We start from the raw sequence: 19,209 nt of genomic DNA, 5'->3' as shown, positions 1-19,209 counted from the left end.
CAAGACTTTATGAATAAATCTGAACAAATGATACATGTGAAGAAGTTGAAGAGATTCATATATATATATATAAATAAAGTAAACAAACACATTGGTGGTGACACAAAGACACTGGAAGAGGAAGAGCTTCTGTGTACACATGCAAAGCACAAAACTAAAACTTGGTGCTCAAAATTCCTGCAAGTGTGTGACACTGACGTTACAAGTAGAATTTAAATTGAGGTGTGAAAATAGGATCTGAAGTCTATTTGTAACCTTCATAGACTTGCAGATTTATGAAAGCAAGGGGATACTGCATAGCAGCATTAGGAAGAGATGACGACATTATCACAAAGGCAGACTCAGAAAATAAGGTTTATTGCCAGGTAGGTTTTCATTTACAAGATATGACTTGGTGTAGTATCCAATTAACGTATTCATAGGAAATAATAAAGTAAAATAGTAATAAATTGTGAATATTCAAAAAATAAAGGCAGTATGAATATTGTGAAATGTAAATGAACTGTAAACCACTAGAAGTATGATAATTAAATGGACACACACTATATAACCAACAAATTCAGTAGTACAAATACGGATATACTGTAAAATGCATAACCAATATAGATAGTGGTATATTCATTATTCAGAGTCAGCAGTATGAACATGTTTACACTGGGTCTGTTTAATCACAGTGGTATAGACATGTCTTACTTTTAAAAGTGAATGACAGCATGTTACTCACCTAGACCCTCCTCACTGTGTCTGGACTCTCTGCCGTTGGTGAGACAGGTGGAGGCGGTATTGCACCTGTCCAGCTCAGGTCCTGATGAAGACAGAGGGATGCTGAAATCTCCTGAGAAATGTAAAATGCTAGTGCACTTTCAATCATGGCTGATCTCCTAACAGTAATGTGGTTACAACATGGTGAACCGATCGATGTGTATTCACTCGGTCTACTGGCCCCATACAATCTCACGTTACAGTCATCAGTTACAAACTGAGCCTAAAGTTACTGACGTCACTAGCTGTACAACAGCCGAGAGCAACAGACACAAACTTAGTAACAACATCAATATCACCACTTGAAATGTTTGTCGGTACGGTTTTTCAGTCGTTGCACTGATTATACTTTAAGCTAAAGAGCTAACAGTGATGCTACTCACCGGGCTAACAGGAAAGTTGCGAGCTCGGCATCAAACCGCATCTCTTCACTCTCAGGAGCTTCTCCAGCGGTGGAAAACCACATCGAGATTTACTCGTGTTGTTTCTTTTCTTTGCCGTTGAACGTGATTTCTTGTCGCAACCTTCGGGATGCAGATGACTATCGTCTTTTAGGAGGTTCAGCCATTCCTGTGTTTCTGTGATGCTAACTTCAAGCGCTGCCGGAAGTTGTTCTTCTTCGTGGGACTGAGAGCAGACTTGACGCGCCGCTGACGCACACAGCGTCTAGCGTCACAAAGTGGTATTACAACACAGGACAGGTCGGGGCTGGCTGGTGCGCGTGCGCATTTCAGTAAATAACGCTGAAATACATAGTAAAATAGAAGAATTACATATATACATACATAAATACGTGTTGAGTGGGAGTGCTGCTGCTGGGTGTCGGCACTCCTCACTGCTACTCGATGTTCTGTTTCCTGGATCATTTTATATCTGATAAATTCTTATTTTGAGCGAATTTGAGTTGTAGGGTTTTAATGGAGAACTGGAATATTAGGAAAGGTCGGACAGAATCTGTTACCTAAGAGAAGTTAAGTGAATTTATATCCTGCAAAAATATCAGGTAAGAAAACATTTACTCTATTGTTTTTGTGACGTTGTTGGAGTTCATGTCGTTTATTTCTGATTAAATAACGCAACAGACGGATAAACAAATGTCATTAAGTATGTGTGTTTATATTGCGTCATTAACGTGTGTTAAAGTGAAAAGCTAACAGCCATTAGCGCGCTAGCCATAATAGCATTTTTTCAATGTAGAAGAAGCTAATTTTACTGTGTGTTGCTAGTATGGGCATCACCCAGCTCCTCATTGTTCACCCATGTTCCAGGTGACAACTCAGGGATTTGTGAGTAATAATAAACATGCTATTTGCTATGCATGCTATTTATAAATCTGTTGATCCCTATTGCTGTTAGTCAATTTAGGCTAATTCTGTCCTTGATTAATTAATGTGTTATTCAGTTAATACCAAGCAATACACCATGAATGAATGAATCCAAGTTTATGTTAAGTTCTATGTGCTTCTATACAGTACATAATATATACAGTTCATCACACTATTTGCCATTTTAAAAAAAATCCTTATAAGTAGCATACGGCTCTGATCATAGGAACTATCCTCATCTCTAATGTGGTGTTCCTTCACTAGTTGAAATGAAATAAGAACAATAAAGTAATTTGGTAAACATGACCTACTCTGTCTCTTTCCAGTCTGCTGAGATCAGGAACTGCCGGGCGAGATGCTGTGATGCATTGTGGGGTTTTTAGTATCAACAACCTCAGGCCTTCCTTCAGCCTTGCAGGTAGCACTCTTCCAAACACACATATTTAACCTGATATAAACTGATTGATTTACTCACTGGTGTTAAATATCTTTGGTTTGATCTGAAGTTAATGTGAACATTGATGTGTGTAGGGTAGATGGCCGTCACTGTACTAGAACCCTCCCCGAGAAATATGGTGTGCAGTTACTGATGTCAACAGCATGGAAGTTATTAGTAAGAAGCATGTCAAATATTCAAAGTTACCAGCTCTGAGATATAACTGAATGTTTTTTGGTGCACAGCGTGCCTGTTTAGCACAAGCAGTGATCTGAAAATGAGCTTAACAATGTTTGTTTATTAAAATGCAAAGAGTTGCAATGTGAATCTATCTTATCTATCTTGTATGAACATGTTGACAGCTGGAACAGCACCAGGTAGAAAAATAAAACAGATTAAATTTATTCAATAAAAGATCAGGTTATTTAAACAACATAAATCAATACAATAAGTCAGTTTAACAAATAATAACCAGAGGGTGACAACTGTGTGAAATAAATCACAGACTTAAACAAACAAAAACCTGAACAAACCACTAACTCAATGACTTGTGATGTTAATGCACCATAGAATTAACAACTGAGAAAAAGAGCAGAGTAATAGTGACAATGAAAACTGATGATTAAAAGCAAGGTGGATAAAGATGTACTGTATTTAGAGAAACTCAACAAGACACCGGAAGTGTTTGTTTTCACTACAAGTAAAATAAAAGTAAAATATTACTGTTTAGTGACATTTTTTAAGCAAATGTTGTATTTAACACCAATACATTTTATTATAACTTTATTAAAGAACTGGCGCCACACTGCTCTGACAGAAAATAAAATAAAGTTAAGTTTCTGAAAAACGGATATACATGCTTGTATAATATCTAATTAGTCTGTTGGATGTCTTTACAGTTAGCATTTTGATAAGGTGCACCGACATTCAAGTTTGTTTTTTAGTTTTATGTATTTGGTTTTTTAAAGCTGCCTTTATGCTGCGTTACTGAACAGATCAGTCCTGACAAAATGTCTTCTAATGTCACTGTGGACCTGCTGAAACACTGCGTTCATGCTCTGTACTTTTTGCTGACTGTGCTGTACAGCGCACATGGATCCTCCGCGGCCTCTTCACGTCTTAATCTGTGGATGAAAACAGTTATTTAGCAAATTATCAAGACAAAATGTTACAATAATAATAATAATAATAATAATAATAATATTGATAAATAAATAAAAACATCGATATTGACCGTTACAAACTTTGCAAAGAAAATTCTTCTGTTCTGACCTTGGGGAAGAACTGGCGCTCTTAACATTGACAGCAGTGTACTCCACACCTTCCGCCTCCTCCTCCTCCTCCTCCTCCTCCTCCTCCTCTTCCTCCTCCTTGTTGTGTCTGTTGGGCTCAACTGGCCTGATGTTGGAGTACACAGGGTCCTCCTGGTTTTTAAAGAATCTCACGCTGGCGTAGAAAAGTTCGCCCTGCTGCTCTGCTGATTTTATCTGGACCGCAGCGGAGGAGTTCACATAATCTGGACCGTCATTCAGCTAAAGGGTGAATATTGGAAAGACTTAGGTAGTAAGGTTAGTTATACATTTACTCCATCTTCTTTTTTTTGTTTTGGAACCAAACCTGATTTCCAAAACGAGAACGTGATCTGAAAAGTTATTGTTGCAATCCCTACTGTTCACCAGCAGAGGTCAGTAAAATTCAGGGCGCCTCCAGTTGCAGTTCACCCAGTCACTCACCCATTGGTGGCAGCGAGCTATAAAGCGACGTTTTGGTCTGATCATTGGAAAAACAATTGTGCTTCAGCTCCTTGCTCACTCGACATGTGGACATGAGGGGCCGGGATCAAAACGCAAACCTCGTAACCAGTGGTCGACCGACTGTACCTGCTCAGCCACAGCTTCCCGCCATTTATTTACAGATTACTGACGTGTATGCGTAGATGGGGAGGTACAGTATGTATCCCCCAGCAATGATACAGATATTTGGCTATAGGTTTATCGAATGGAGGACCAGGATGAAAGGACAGAGGGTGACTGGGACATGAAGTGTTATCCCTTCTCTCATCTTCCTCACCTGTGCGTTGTTGTCCGGTCTCTGTCCAGCTTCACGTGGTTGAGTCGAGGACATCTTTCGTCTGGACGGGAGAACGGACAAACAAACCAATCGTCAAATACAACAGTTAAAGACGCATCACTGACGATAACGACAGTTAAAACTGAAGTGCTCACCTAACGAATACGAAGGCAGAGAGGAATATGATAACCAGAAAAATAACAGTGACTGATCCAGCAGCTGCTGATTTCACTGAACCTGGAAAACAGTGAGCGAACACAAACACTGTTAATTGATTATGGAAATGCAGGTGGTTTGTTTGGGTCTTTAAACAACTGGATATAACATCGTAAACCTTCAGACACGTATTCTAAACTATGACTCATGTGAACTGTGGTTTCTAAATACAAACTAACAAAACTAAACAACATAAACTGGGTCCTGCAACTTAAGCAGGCATGTACCTTTAAGGCAAGGACACGACTTACTCGTTGGAATAACCAGATTTAAGGTGGAGTTACGACGTCCTCTTGTGTTCTGGGTTTCACAGTAATAATTCCCACTGTGTTCAGGTCTGAGGTCAGTGATGGTGAAGATCTGTCCTGAAGCTTTTGGTGAGTCTTCATTCTCCTTGTACCAGGTGTAATTAGCTGCTGGGTTAGCATCACTGCTACAGGTCAGATTCACTGAACTGCCCTCCACTATCTCACCAGAGGGACTCACTGACACAGAGAGAAGCTTTGGAGCATCTGGGGAAGACATTCAATTAATATTGGACAAGTCTTTAATTCATTCTTCAATTAGTATCATAGAGGAAAGTCAGGGAGAGAGAGGATGACGTGCAGCAAAGGGTTGGATTCGGTTAGGACTAAGCCTTTAAAGTATTCACTCTACCAGGTGAACCACCGGGCGCCGGGTCTTCACCTGTAGAACGAACCATATGTCTATTTCCTCACAGCACACAAACTTCTTTAATCCACAGGCTCTAACTGGTTTGATTTAACTTGACATTATTATTCACAGCACTTTGAGGGCATAGTTTATAAATGTGTAGGTCTCATATTAGCAAACCTACATTTACTAATCAGCAATAAACAAACATCTGAGGTTGATTTGAACGCCATTGGACGAAGCCCAATACTTTGGTTATTATACTCTTCCTGTGGGGGACATTAATGTTTGTATCCAATTTTATGGCAGTTTGTTCAACAGTTGTCACGACAAATGTGAACCACATGGTCAGAGGATCATCAAAGTCAGTAGGATTAAACTTTTGGGAACCACGAGGCAATCGATCAAACATTCGCCAAATTTGATTCTGGACCAAAGTGCCAGACGTCCCACTATAATGGCTAAAAACAACATACTTGATGACGTGTCCTAAACACCCCCCCCCCAAAAAAAAAAAACAAAAAAAAAAAATGCTGTTTAGAACATGGCGTAATCAATCCCATGATCATAAAAGAACATCACAGCCTGTGGTGACTCTTTTCACGCCCTAAAGTTCATTTGGTCAGATTCAGTTGATGAGTTTATAAAGTTGTAGGTTGAACAAAATTTTTGGTGAACCAAAAATGCATCATTACAAACCACGTGTGAGCGTTCCCTCCTCTCACAGATAAATCATAATACATTTAAACACATTGTCTGCCAAAGTGATTTGCTGATACTTACACAGGACGTCTATGATCAGGAGTGAAGAGTTGATCTGTCCATGTTTATTCTCAGACTTGCAGTAGTAGTTCCCTCTGTCCTCAGAGCTGATGGAGGAGAAATGATAAACTCCTTCTGGTCCTTGAAGCAGTTTTAGGTTCTCCTTGTACCAGGTGTAATTAGCTGCTGGGTTAGCATCACTGCTACAGGTCAGAGTCACTGAACTGCCCTCCACTATCTCACCAGAGGGACTCACTGACAGAGTGGAGGTCTGAGGACCATCTGGAGATGTAGGAATATAGATTATTATGACCAAGTTTGAATTTTGATGAATGAAACAGAACTTTGTTAAAGTTACTAGACCTGGGTGTGTTTTCTTTCCCCTTGTCGCTTTGTGAAAGTATACATACATTTTGTCTTGTACAGAAGTAACTTCCTGTTGACAGTATTTATGCTCTGAGGAAGGCTAGAGTAGTTCATGTTTAGGACAGTTCTCCAATGGCTGATGAAATGCTAATAACTTACCTGGTTCATTTTAATGCATACGATGTGTTTCACTCACATTTCACATTGATGGAGATGTAGTTACTTGATCTCCACCCCAGCCCGTTCTCAGCTGCGCAGTGATACTCTCCAGAGTCAGAGACCTTGATCGTGTTGAAGACAAGCTGCGGCTCTTTACCGGTCAGTTGCTGGTTCTCCTTGTGCCAGGTGTAATTAGCTGCTGGGTTAGCATCACTGCTACAGGTCAGAGTCACTGAACTGCCCTTCATTATCTCACCAGAGGGACTCACTGACAATAAGGCAGCCCTTGGAGCGTCTTCAGGAGAAGATATCAACATTAATGTGAGATATACAGTAATGAAACATAGTCTGTAGTTATTAATTATAATAACAAATTCAACATAAGTACTTGCAGTTTATTTATTTTTGTTTTCTTGTTTATTTATGACCTGATTAACCCTGGTCCTGGAGCTGCTCTGTGTCTTGTCAGTGTGGTCTCTGCTCTCTACAATAACACGGCGACTTCTAGCTCTTGCATTAAGTTTAAATGCACTTACTCTAACACGTACTCTAAGTTGCTTTGCACAAACTCCTCAGCTAAATAAATGAATGTAACATAAACCAGTTTTCTGAATATGGCTCCACTTCAGCATCACATCTCTTAACAACATGACCTCACGCTGTGTTAACGACAATGGCGGTAAACTCACACACAGAAGGCGAGTGGTAATCCTCATAACCTTTGAGGGCGCAGGTGATGTTGTCTCCAGGATAAAAGTCATGCATGTAAGAAGAAGTTTCCTCCTGAATTTTCTCTCCGTTCTGGAACCAGACAAAGATGAAACGACCAATGGGACGGCAGCTGGTGTGACAGTTCAGCTCTGCCACGGTGTGAGACGGGTGGACTGTTATCACTCTGGTCACCTGCAGCTGCACAGCTGGACATGAGGAAGAGGAACAGTATCACTAGTTTTATTATTAGTCAACATCCAAGTCATGATTTTCTTTATATGTCTCTATATTGCAAATTTAACACAATTCTTTTTATGCTACCAGATATCTCTCTAATTGCAATTTGAGAGCTATTTAAGCTTTTTGCTGAAAACTGCTTATTAATAAATTGTAATTAAACATATATGGCTGAACATTTAATTTAAATATTTTGATTAAAAGGTAAAATGCGTCACAACACGCGATAGGTGAAGCATTGTGGTGCTACAGATCATATTCTCCAGACGTAAGAGAACATGCTTAGACCTCCGCAAAAATTACTTCATCATCTATTTTATTTTATTTATTTTTTCCGTGTAAAATTAAATTCAAAAATGTACCATTCCCACTGAAACCTTATCATATGGAAATCGCAATATGAGTCATGCATATCGTTCAGCCCTAATGCAGTTTATCATAATCGCCAATAAAACGTCATGAAGTTTGTGAATGAAATATTCATCAGTTTGTGTTGATCTGTACCTGTGACAGTCAGAGTTGTACCAGGTAAACTGCTCCCCCATTCAAACCATTGTGTTTTGAATTTGAAGCGATACTCAGCTGAATCTCTCTTTGTCAGGTCAGTGATTCTCAGAGTGGAGCGTCCTCTCTCTGCTTCAAGAACCTGAACACGACCTGAGTACTGGGAGTCTTCACTAAGATCCACAGGGAGTCGACTAAGTTCAGATCTGAACCAGAACTTTGATCCAACATTGTCCCTGTAACTGTTGTAAGTGCAAGAAATGTTGACTGATGATCTTTCAGGGGCACAGATACTTCTGTTTGTGTAAGTCACTCTGTTGCAGGATTCACCATCGGCACCTGAAAGATAGAAAGGCAGTTATAGCTTAATAAACAGAAGATTAAATATATATATATATATATATATAGTTATAATACAGTAAACTTACACACTGGAGGAGAGGGGAAATTCTCAAGTCCTTCCACAGCACATGAAAAGCTGCTGGAAATGTCCCATTGGTGTGAATAAAAATAAGAACTTTCTCCATTTATTTTCTGTCCATTCTTGAACCAGACGTAGGAAGAACCATCGCGTAGAGGACAAGACGTTTCACACTTGAGATTTTGATAAAAAACTTCCACCCGAATATCTGCATCACAGAATAAAGAAAACACAAAATCCTCGTGAGAATAAATAGGAAATGTAATTCCTAGAAGTGAAACGCTGCGTTGGAAACAAAATCAACCAAAGTACACATGTAAACTGTGGAAGCACACAAGTAGATGTACAGAGTAGCTATAATCTCATGGAGCACTTTATCAGGAACACCTGCACAGCTGCTTATTCATGCGATCCATACAGTCAGCCAATCGTGAGGCAGCGATGCAGTGACACAGATACAGGTCAGGATTGTTACTGACCATGTTCCTCCCTTCATGGCCACAGTTCAACATCTTCTAATATCTACTTCCAGCATGAAACTGCTCCATGTCACAAACTGGTTTCATGAACATGACAGTGAGTTCAGTGAACTTCACCTCAGTCTCCAGATCAGGATCCAGTAGAACACCTTAGTGATGTGGTAGAGCAGGAGATCGGCTGCATGAATGTGCAGCTGACGAATCTGCAGACATGATGTGATGCATCATGTCGACATGGAGCAACACAACATCTTGTGGATCCGTGACATGAAGAACTGAGGCTGAGACAGGAACTACCCAGTGTTAGTCTGGTGTTCCTAATAAAGTGCTCTGTGAGTATATTCACTTTCAAATTTAAAATAAAGTGTTCTACGTTGAATGTCATCCATATTTACATCTCATTCGTTGCCTGTGCAGTTTGTGTTGATCTGTACCTGTGACAGTCAGAGTTGTACCAGATAAACTGCTCCCCCATTCAAACCATTGTGTTTTGAATTTGAAGCGGTAATCAGCTGAATCTCTCTCTCTGACGTCAGTGATTCTCAGAGTGGAGCGTCCTCTCTCTGTTTCAAGGACCTGAACACGACCTGAGTACTGGGAGTCTTTACGAAGATCCACAGGGAGTCGACTACGTTCAGATCTGAACCAGAACTTTGATTCAACACTGTCACTGTAACTGTTGTAAGTGCAAGAAATGTCGACTGATGATCCTCTGAGGACACAGATTCTTCTGTTTGTGTAAATCACTTTTTTGCAGGTTCGACCAGAGACACCTGGAAGAAAAAATTATTTTAGACCATTTTAAACCAGAGTTGTTGAGGGGTCACAGGTTCTGTGAGGATGTACTTTTATCCTTTTCCACTGTTGACACAGTTTGCATCTTAGTTTAGCATGTTAGCATGTTAGCAAGGTAACATTTGCTAATTAGCACTAAACATGAAGCAGCTGAGGCTGAAGGAATTTTAAAGGTTGTCAGAAACCAAATACGTATTTAAACAATTTTGACTTAACGATGATGCTAGATGAAAAGTCAGACTTTTTACAGTTTGTCCTAAAGTGGAAACACGACTGTGGGAATCATATTTCATGGCTATCCATTCAATAGCTGTTGAGAAAGTTCACTTAAAACTACAACGGTCAACCCCACAAGGAAGAAAAAGTGAGAGGATCACTAAAGTTGTTAGGATTCACCCTCTCTGCACCTTGGATAGCTCAAAAATCTGCCTCGTGGCCTCGCGCAAGAGGGAAAATCAAGGGTGATGAAATAGATTGATTCATCCTCTGGGGACTGGGAATGTCTGGACAAAATTATATGGCAGTTGATTCAGAAGTTGAGGACTGAAGTAGCAGACATTCCTACAACCATGATGCTGACATGGCTAAAAATACGTCTAACTGTAAAGTGGCACCAGACGGCGTTATGTTAGTAAAAGACTCACACACTGAAGGAGAAGGAAAATCCTCATTTCCCGGTACAGCACAGGAATAGCTGTTTGTATCAGAACGGTAGAATGAATAAGATGTTTCTGATATTTTCTGTCCATTCTCGTACCAGATGTAGGAAGTAGGGCGAGCTTGAGGACAAGCGATTTGACACTGCAACCTGTTATACCTGCTGACAGACACCGGTGGATCTGGATTTGTGAAGAAAGAACAATAATGTTATTTTGGACAAAACTCAACACATACACACAAATACACACTGACAGAAACATTTACATTATTGCCTTGAACACTAGTGATGTCGAACATTTAGAAATAATTAACATACAAATGAAAATATTACCTTTGACAGACAAAGAGACTCCAGGTTCATAATATCTTGATGAGTAAAGGTTATCCGTCATTAAACGGAAACCGTATTTAGCTGAGTCAGTCAGTTTCAGGTTACTGATCATCAGAGTGCAGCTCTGTTCTGTACAACTGTACGTCACACGACCCGCGTATTTGGCATCTTTTATCAGATCCACACTTGGATAACGGTATGGTTTAATGTACCAAATGATGTCCTCAACTCCATGTATTTTGCAGTTTATTTTCACTGTTGATCCTTTTATGGCACAGATCTGAGTGGGGGTGCACGACATTTTATGGTTGTTGTGACCCTTTACCACTGTAAAACAGAACACATTAGAAACCGTAATCAGATCCATAACAACATGAGGAGACAGATGCTTTCCAGAATTTACTTTGACTCTCATGCAAGCAGCAACCTCCGGCTGAAAAACGAAGCCACCACAGAAGAACCTGCAGTTCCTCTAACGACCACTAGAGTCTGGCTCCAACAGTGAGTCAGTCCCCATAGACTCCCATGTTAAAATGTCCAACTTTACAGCAGAAATAAACATGTTTACAGCCTGGTACAGAGGCTGTTTTGGTCTCTAGAGCTAATTTCCTTTTGGATTAGCCAGGAGTTAGGGGCGGAGTCGGGCACTGCCAAGATGGTGAAGGTGTAGCAGCTCACTCTGAGCTTCAAAACTGCCCTTCAGAAACCTGTGGGTGACGTCACGGAGGCTACGTCCATCTTTATTTACAGTGTGTGCTCTCATGTCATCCCACTTCAGGTCAATATGAGACAAAGATAATCTTATAGTACCAACTTGTTTGTAGGTAGGTGAGAGAGGGCTAATGTAAAAGAAACTCTTGACTGTTTAACTGCACTAGAATAATCTTATCTAGAATTACTATCTCACCGTCGTACGCTGCCGCCAACCAGACAAGGTGCAGTTTTCATCCATGTCTTTCCAGACTCATATAATATTCCCATTGGGAGAGTGGTCTCAGACTTCTGGACCCCACTGTATGGTATTAAGGTATTAAGATTATTTTATCATAATTAGTATATGAATTATCGAGCTATGGCCAATAGTTTGTTTTGTGAGGTCACAGCGATCTTGACCTTTGACTGAAAACATAATGTGCGTGGAGGAATAACTAGAATTGGGACTCTGTGACTTCTGTGTCAAACGTTTTTTTCTTTAATTTTTACCAACTTTCTAATATCTGTTTAAAAAAAATTAAAAAATAAATAAGATTATAGACTGTAAAAGAAAAGTTTAAGTATAATTATTGGTTTATGTCAAAGTAAACAAAGGTATGGAGAAAGGAGCAAAGGAACAGTGATGTATTGAATCTGTGCACAGGACAAAAACAAGCGGAAGCCTGAATAATAATAGTTTTTGGTAAATGCAAATACAGAGTCTGCTTTGCTTGGTTGCTTTCCTTTCTTCCGCAGAGTGTGAATGGAAACTTTAGACAAATGCAGAACGTCAAGGCTACTGTGATGTAGAGCCACACCTAAAAGAAATCCACTTAATTTGTCTGATTTGTCTTTTCATCAAGCAGATTCAGACTTTTAGAAATATAAACAACTAAATATCTGAAACTGAACTTTAACCCATTAACTGTTTGAATCTGTGTTTTTGTTTGTTTGTTTTTTGCCTACAACTACGACTACCACTAATCTATAATGTCTTCTGAACAACTTAGCAAGAAGCAATTATTGTGTAATTGTTGATCCAAACTTGTTAAAAACAATTAAAGGGAAACCAGCAAATCAAAAGCAAAAGTTTCATTTATAGCAAAGCATCATATTTAATAAACCTCTCAAGAATCTTAATTTGTAAAGTAACATTGAGTAAAAAGTCAGTTTATAAAGTTTGTACATGAAGTTCACAGAAACAGCTTTCTGTTGATTTCCCTCTAAAGACGGAGACGTGAACTTCCGCTGTTGCAGGATTCGCACCAAGTTGCGACATCACGAGTCTATTTATTAATTTAAAAAAAACACTTTTCTCTAGTTTCTTTAGTGTTAACTCGCTCACAACAGAAAAAGCAGATGTTCAGTACCTGACGCAGAGAGAAGGAAGAAAATAGTCCAAGTCGCTGCTTCTGTCAAACTCATAGCTGCTGCTCTCGTCGGTTTCTTCACGTCAGATAACAGCTTTATCTCCTGTGCCTGAATCATATTAGTTGATGTTGAGCGCTGGTCTGGTTTCCTTCCTCTTTAGATTATTAATATGCATGAACAGACAAATGTCTGTAAACCCCCGAGTTAAAAACAAGAAATGATTCTTAATGATGTTTTGCAATGATGTAAAAGATTCTTAAAATATAGTTGATGGAAAGAAAAACTGAGAAAGTCACGTAGTAGCTTGGCAGCTACAGCCGCTAACACTTTAACACTTCACTTTTACTTTTGTCCAATTTTAGAAAAGTGTCTCTTTCTGCTTTAACCTAATAACTGCAGTCCTGCTTACAGAAAGGACACAGAGCTTCGTGTGTTGCACGACACACTTTAATTGTTCATTATGACGAGCAGAGACAAGTTAACCAGATCAATATCAATATCAATCTCAATATGAAACAAAATATTGAGAAATATTTCTCTCCTCATGAGTCAGATGAGAAATAATTAAAAAACTTCAAACATGAAAACAGATAATTTTACAGCATCCAACAACTTGTTTTCTTCAAAATAAGAGTCTTAACATTATAGTCAAACAGGAGTGGCGCAATTTAAAAGTCTCATAAGAAAATAACTGTAGAATAATTACTGTTACTGTTATTACTGTTATTTGATCACATTAAAAATGGAAAGTAATGTTCCTGAGGAAGACGACATGTCTGCTGCTGCTTCCTGCTCGGTCGGCAGGAAATGCTGTGATTACTTCAAGTTTCAAGTTCGAAGTCTGGCGGCTCTGGCCCTGGGTCTTGGCGTGGGCTCGATTCTCAGGGTGAATGTCTGTTGGAGGTTGACATCATCTACATGGGTTTCCCGGGTGAAATGCTCATGCGGATGCTGCAGCCGTTCCTCTCATTGTGACGAGTGTGATTACAAGTGTTTTCTGGTATCAACCACTCTGATGGCTGTGATTACAGGATTGACCTCGTGGTCGGCGTGATCATGAACTATGTGCCAGCTGATGTTCACAACTGGGAAACTACCTTCAAAACTTGGATGGTTTATGTTGGTGGTTCTTTTTGGGCTCATAATCCACAGAGCAATAGTTTTACCACTTCTCTATTTCCTGTATGTGAGACTCAGGTCTCTGTGGAGAGACGAATGCAATGTAAGATGGAGGCCATCTTGGACAAGACCAACCATCCTCTGCAGCAAACGTCTCATCTCGCTGCGCTGCAGAACGGAGAGGTTCAGGAGATCCTTCGCCATCAGGCTGTAGAACACCTCGGCCAAACGACTTCCAGACTCACCACGTCGTCACATTCACACGACGTTGTTCTTGGAAAGAGACAGGTTAACGGTCAACGTCTTTCATCCCAATTAAAACTATTTTATTGTCATTTCTGTCGGAATGAAAAGACGTTTCATGTTGTAGCGATGAGAACTTTCCTCTTCGCCTGTGAAAGAGACGGGCCAGGTGACGAGTGAGGGCAGAAGACACTCTGCTAACGGCTGGCGGGCAGGTGAGGCGGGGCGGGGTCTGCAACGACAGCAGAGGTGAGAAAAACATGACAACCTGGAAATCAGGAAACATTCATTTCTTCAATAATTAATTAAACGCTCATCAATGAAAAAGGCCGAAGCCACGGCACAAATATCCCCGCTGATTTATGGCGAAGGAGTTTTTGTCGTTATTGTTTTTTCTCACCTGTGATCTGTCGTGATCCGACCTGTGTGTTGGTTAGAAGAAGGAACAATCAAATTACTGAATGTTTCATCAAGCAGATGACTGATTTAATGATAATAATAACCCTAAAGTGATTAAATTTAGGCTTCAGCAAACTGAGTCAGACAAATCAAGTGATTCTTTTCATTTCTTTTTAGTGTAAAATCCATCTGTATTTAGCAAAAGTTTAAACCAAACTCCAGAAAGTCTGCAAATGAAAATTATAATTAATGCACATTTTCATCCCAACAACTCCTCCAACCTAAATGTGTACCGGACCTCGCTTGTCATGTACCGAATGTTGCCGTGGTTACTATAATAACAGTTAGGTTTATGCATCAAAACAACCTGGTTAGAGGTTAGGAAAAGGTCATGATTTGGGTTAAAATAAGTACTTCTTCAACATCAGACGATCTTTGTTGTCATGGTTACAACAAACAGAAACAGATCTATCATGTCACCAGGAGCTCTTCCGATGTACATACATACAAGTATTGTTTTAAGACAGACTTGAAAAAATATGAACATGTAAGTGAAAATATAACGAGAGTGAAACACGCTCACCGTCTCCGCAGGAGGAAGAGGAGGGAGAGGAGGAAGAGGAGGGAGATGAGGACTAGCGAGTGCGACCTCGAGGCACCTGACAAACAGTCACCACATGGAAACGTAAATAAATCACACACCATCAAACGAAAACATGGATCCTCAGGCAGAAGAATTTTAAATAAGACTCGATGACTTTAAGGTAGTTAAATCTGTGCTGATCTTGCCTCATTATCAGGTGAAAACATACGATTTATACTCAAGTAAGAGCAAATCATTCACAACTGAGTGAGAGCAAAGTTACTATAAACAATAATAATAATAACATAATAACAATAATCAAATAAATAATACATAAATAAAAAAATCCTTTAAAGTCAGATTAATGATATAAAAGCCGGAGAATCAGCTGGAAATGGGTGTGAAAGGACAAACCTGTAACGTGACTACTGCTGAATGAGGGAGCCCCACCTGTGATGGGACGAACAGAACAATTACAACAGATCATACCTGCTACATGACGACCACTGTGTGATATCACCCATGTTAAAAACCCTGAAGTAAATCATGTTTATAGGTTAATAAAGGTAAACTCACCTGCCACAACAGTCAGATTTAAGGTGGAGTTACGACGTCCTCTTGTGTTCTGGGCTTCACAGTAATAATTCCCACTGTGTTCAGGTCTGAGGTCAGTGATGGTGAAGATCTGTCCTGAAGCTTTTGGTGAGTCTTCATTCTCCTTGTACCAGGTGTAATTAGCTGCTGGGTTAGCATCACTGCTACAGGTCAGAGTCACTGAACTGCCCTCCATTATCTCACCAGAGGGACTCACTGACACAGAGAGAAGCTTTGGAGCATCTGGAACAACAAACATTAACAACATATGAAGACGTGCACAATTAAAATTAGCATGCATGACTTGTATAGACCTCTGTATCATGACAAATAAATTGTGACTTACACTGGACGTCTATAGATAGAGACTTAGAGAGAATCTGTCCATGTTTATTCTCAGACTTGCAGTAGTAGTTCCCTCTGTCCTCAGAGCTGATGGAGGAGAAATGATGAACTCCTTCTGGTCCTTGAAGCAGTGTTTGGTTCTCCTTGTACCAGGTGTAATTAGGTGCTGGGTTAGCATCACTGCTACAGGTCAGATTCACTGAACTGCCCTCCACTATCTCACCAGAGGGACTCACTGACACAGAGAGAAGCTTCGGAGCATCTGGAGGAGATGGATTACCAGATCATTACAAGTTGCATTTGATAAATGGGGACTGTACCCGGGTCTCAGCTTCACACTAGCTGAGTGAAAGAGGAAGTATGATTTGGTGGTTTATTTCACCGTTAATAAAACTGCCACAGCTGTGATGTTTGTGGAACGGCTGCTACATTTAACAGTTAATCAGGAGAAACAGAGGACAGAGGAGTATCCAGGTTACTGTTGCTGTAGTCTATCAGCTGTTTGAGACAGGCTGCACGCTTACTGTAGGAAAATTATTCATATTGGAATCAGCAATGCTCTGGTGTTGTTTTAAAGAAGCTGTTTCACTCACATTTCACATCAATAAAGATGTAACCAGACGTCCTCCTCCCCAGCTCGCTCTCAGCTGCACAGTAAAACTCTCCAGAGTCTGAGGACTGCACGGACCTGAAGACGAGCTCGGCTTCACTGATGAGAGGATTGAAGTTCACGTTCCTCTTGTACCACCTAATTAGCTGCTGGGTTAGCATCACTGCTACAGCTCAGAGTCACTGAACTGCCCTCTACTATCTCACCAGAGGGACTCACTGACACAGAGAGAAGCTTTGGAGCATCTGGAGGAGGGAATATGAACATGAATTAACTTTAATATCAGAATATCATAGAAAACAGCAGAGTTTAAGAGTCAATCAGAGGAAAAAACAGAACATTTTATTTTCATTTCAACATTTAATAATGTCCTGTTACCTCGAGTAGTTGTTACATGTCACGACAGAGTGTTTCAAAGCAACGTGTCAGAGTCCAGCTGGTGATCGATAATTTGAGATTTCCTGCTCCTTCATATGTGCAGCTGCTGTCAGTCCTGCACTTTAAGATAATCGTACGTTGGGTTTTCTACACACCGATACAGCAGCACAGTGATTTTTCTATTTCTCTGATTCAATTTTATTTCCGGGAGAACCTACCCAGCATGCTTTGCTGCATTTGGCAACAAACGTGCTGATAAACTGCAAAGACTGAGCAGCTGAAAATATCCAAGAGCTAACAGTAACGACGTGACCTCACGCTGTATTAACAACATGGCGGTAAACTCACACACAGAAGGCGAGTGGTAATCCTCATAACCTTTGAGGGCGCAGGTGATGTTGTCTCCAGGATAAAAGTCATGCGTGTAAGAAGAAGTTTCCTCCAGAATTTTCTCTCCGTTCTTGAACCAGACAAAGATGAAACGACCAATGGGACGGCAGCTGCTGTGACAGTTCAGCTCTGCCACGGTGTGAGACGGGTGGACTGTTATCACTCTGGTCACCTGCAGCTGCACAGCTGGACATGAGGAAGAGGAACATTTTAAATACTCAAACACAAATAGAACCGCTTTCAAAACTGAAGTCACAATTTGTGTAAGTGACCTGTTGTGTATATAATTACCATTTGCACATTTTACACAGTTGTTTCTATCAGATGTCTCTTAGTTGGAATTTGAGTGGTTTTAGCTTCTTGCTTTTTTCAGTGAAAATGAAATTAAAAAATTTAAAATTCCCACTAAAGTTGTTGATACCTGTGACAGTCAGAGTTGTACCAGGTAAGCTGCTCCTCCATTCAAACCCTTGTGTTTTGAATTTGAAGCGATAATCAGCTGAATCTCTCTCTGTCAGGTCAGTGATTCTCAGAGTGGAGCGTCCTCTCTCTGCTTCAAGGACCTGAACACGACCTGAATACTGGGAGTCTTCACTAAGATCCACAGGGAGTCGACTACGTTCAGATCTGAACCAGAACTTTGATCCAACATCGTCCCTGTAACTGTTGTAAGTGCAAGAAATGTCGACCGCTGATCCTCTGAAGGCACAGATTCTTCTGTCTGTGTAAGTCACTCTGTTGCAGGATCGACCAGAGACACCTGGAAGATAAAATCATTTCTAATCATCAGTGTCACAAATACACCTTAAACTTCAGCAGCACACAGCAGGTAACGCTGTGTAGGGTTAGGATCAGCAGTCTTTGCAACACATGATCACTGCAACATGAGATCCAATCACTAAAACCTGTGGTCTCGTGGAAAGCAACAAAGGGCTGAAGGTTAACTTTCCTGTTTCATTGGACAATAGATTCCAAATATTTATCTATTTTTTTTAATGGATATTTTAATCTGTTTCTTCTTACCAGCCACCAGCAGGATATTCATTAAATATTTATCTCTTTTTGACCAGTCTTGATATATAATAATAAAATTATAATTAATATAATTTTGTGTTTTGTAAGGTCGGTGTGACCTTTGACCTTTGACCGCCAAATTCTAATCAGTTCATCCTTGAGTCCAAATGAACATTTGTGCCAAATCTGAAGAAATTCCCTCGAGCCGTTTCTGAGATATCGTTCTCATGAGGCCGACAACGTGTGTTTTTGTGAGGTCACAGTGACCTTTGACCTCTGACCAACTAAATCTAATCAGTTCATCCTTGCCTCTGGCAGCGCTGGCACCGAGGCGTAATAATAAGTGTAAATGTAAACGTGCATGCAGTAACAGCGTCGTACAGCAGAGGGAGTTCTGCTGGTGGAGGACTGAAGGAAACTCACAGACTGAAGGAGAGGGGAACTCCTCGTGTCCTTTCACAGCACAGGAGATGCCGTCTGCAGGATCGAAGTAGTCTGCGTAAGAAACAGAGGCCTGGTCCTGAATCTTCTGTCCATTCTTGTACCAGATGTAGGAAGGACGATCAGGTAGGAGACAACTGC

At 40.3% G+C, this 19,209-nt stretch overlaps 1 protein-coding gene across 1 annotated transcript; it reads right to left on the bottom strand.

Annotated features, from left to right (window-relative positions):
* Positions 1-2,105: 2,105 nt before the first annotated feature.
* On the bottom strand, positions 2,106-17,709 carry LOC130163994 (titin-like). The gene is made up of 22 exons (XM_056368339.1): positions 17,572-17,709; positions 16,829-17,090; positions 16,237-16,497; positions 15,873-16,133; positions 15,711-15,746; positions 15,297-15,372; positions 14,715-14,736; positions 14,366-14,546; positions 12,952-13,104; positions 10,889-11,215; positions 10,542-10,736; positions 9,537-9,875; positions 8,631-8,831; positions 8,203-8,541; positions 7,440-7,667; positions 6,788-7,045; positions 6,247-6,507; positions 5,061-5,321; positions 4,749-4,830; positions 4,594-4,654; positions 3,796-4,055; positions 2,106-3,647 (listed from the first exon to the last, which is right to left on the bottom strand). Exons 2-22 carry the CDS (start codon positions 17,004-17,006, stop codon positions 3,575-3,577), a joined length of 4,053 nt encoding a protein of 1,350 aa, XP_056224314.1. The 5' UTR covers positions 17,007-17,090; positions 17,572-17,709; the 3' UTR covers positions 2,106-3,574.
* Positions 17,710-19,209: the final 1,500 nt, after the last annotated feature.

This window comes from Seriola aureovittata, chromosome 3 (genome assembly GCF_021018895.1).
Source record: "Seriola aureovittata isolate HTS-2021-v1 ecotype China chromosome 3, ASM2101889v1, whole genome shotgun sequence".
NCBI lineage: Eukaryota > Metazoa > Chordata > Actinopteri > Carangiformes > Carangidae > Seriola > Seriola aureovittata.
Note: the sequence above shows the minus strand (reverse complement) of the source record. Positions and strands in the feature narration are given on the sequence as shown.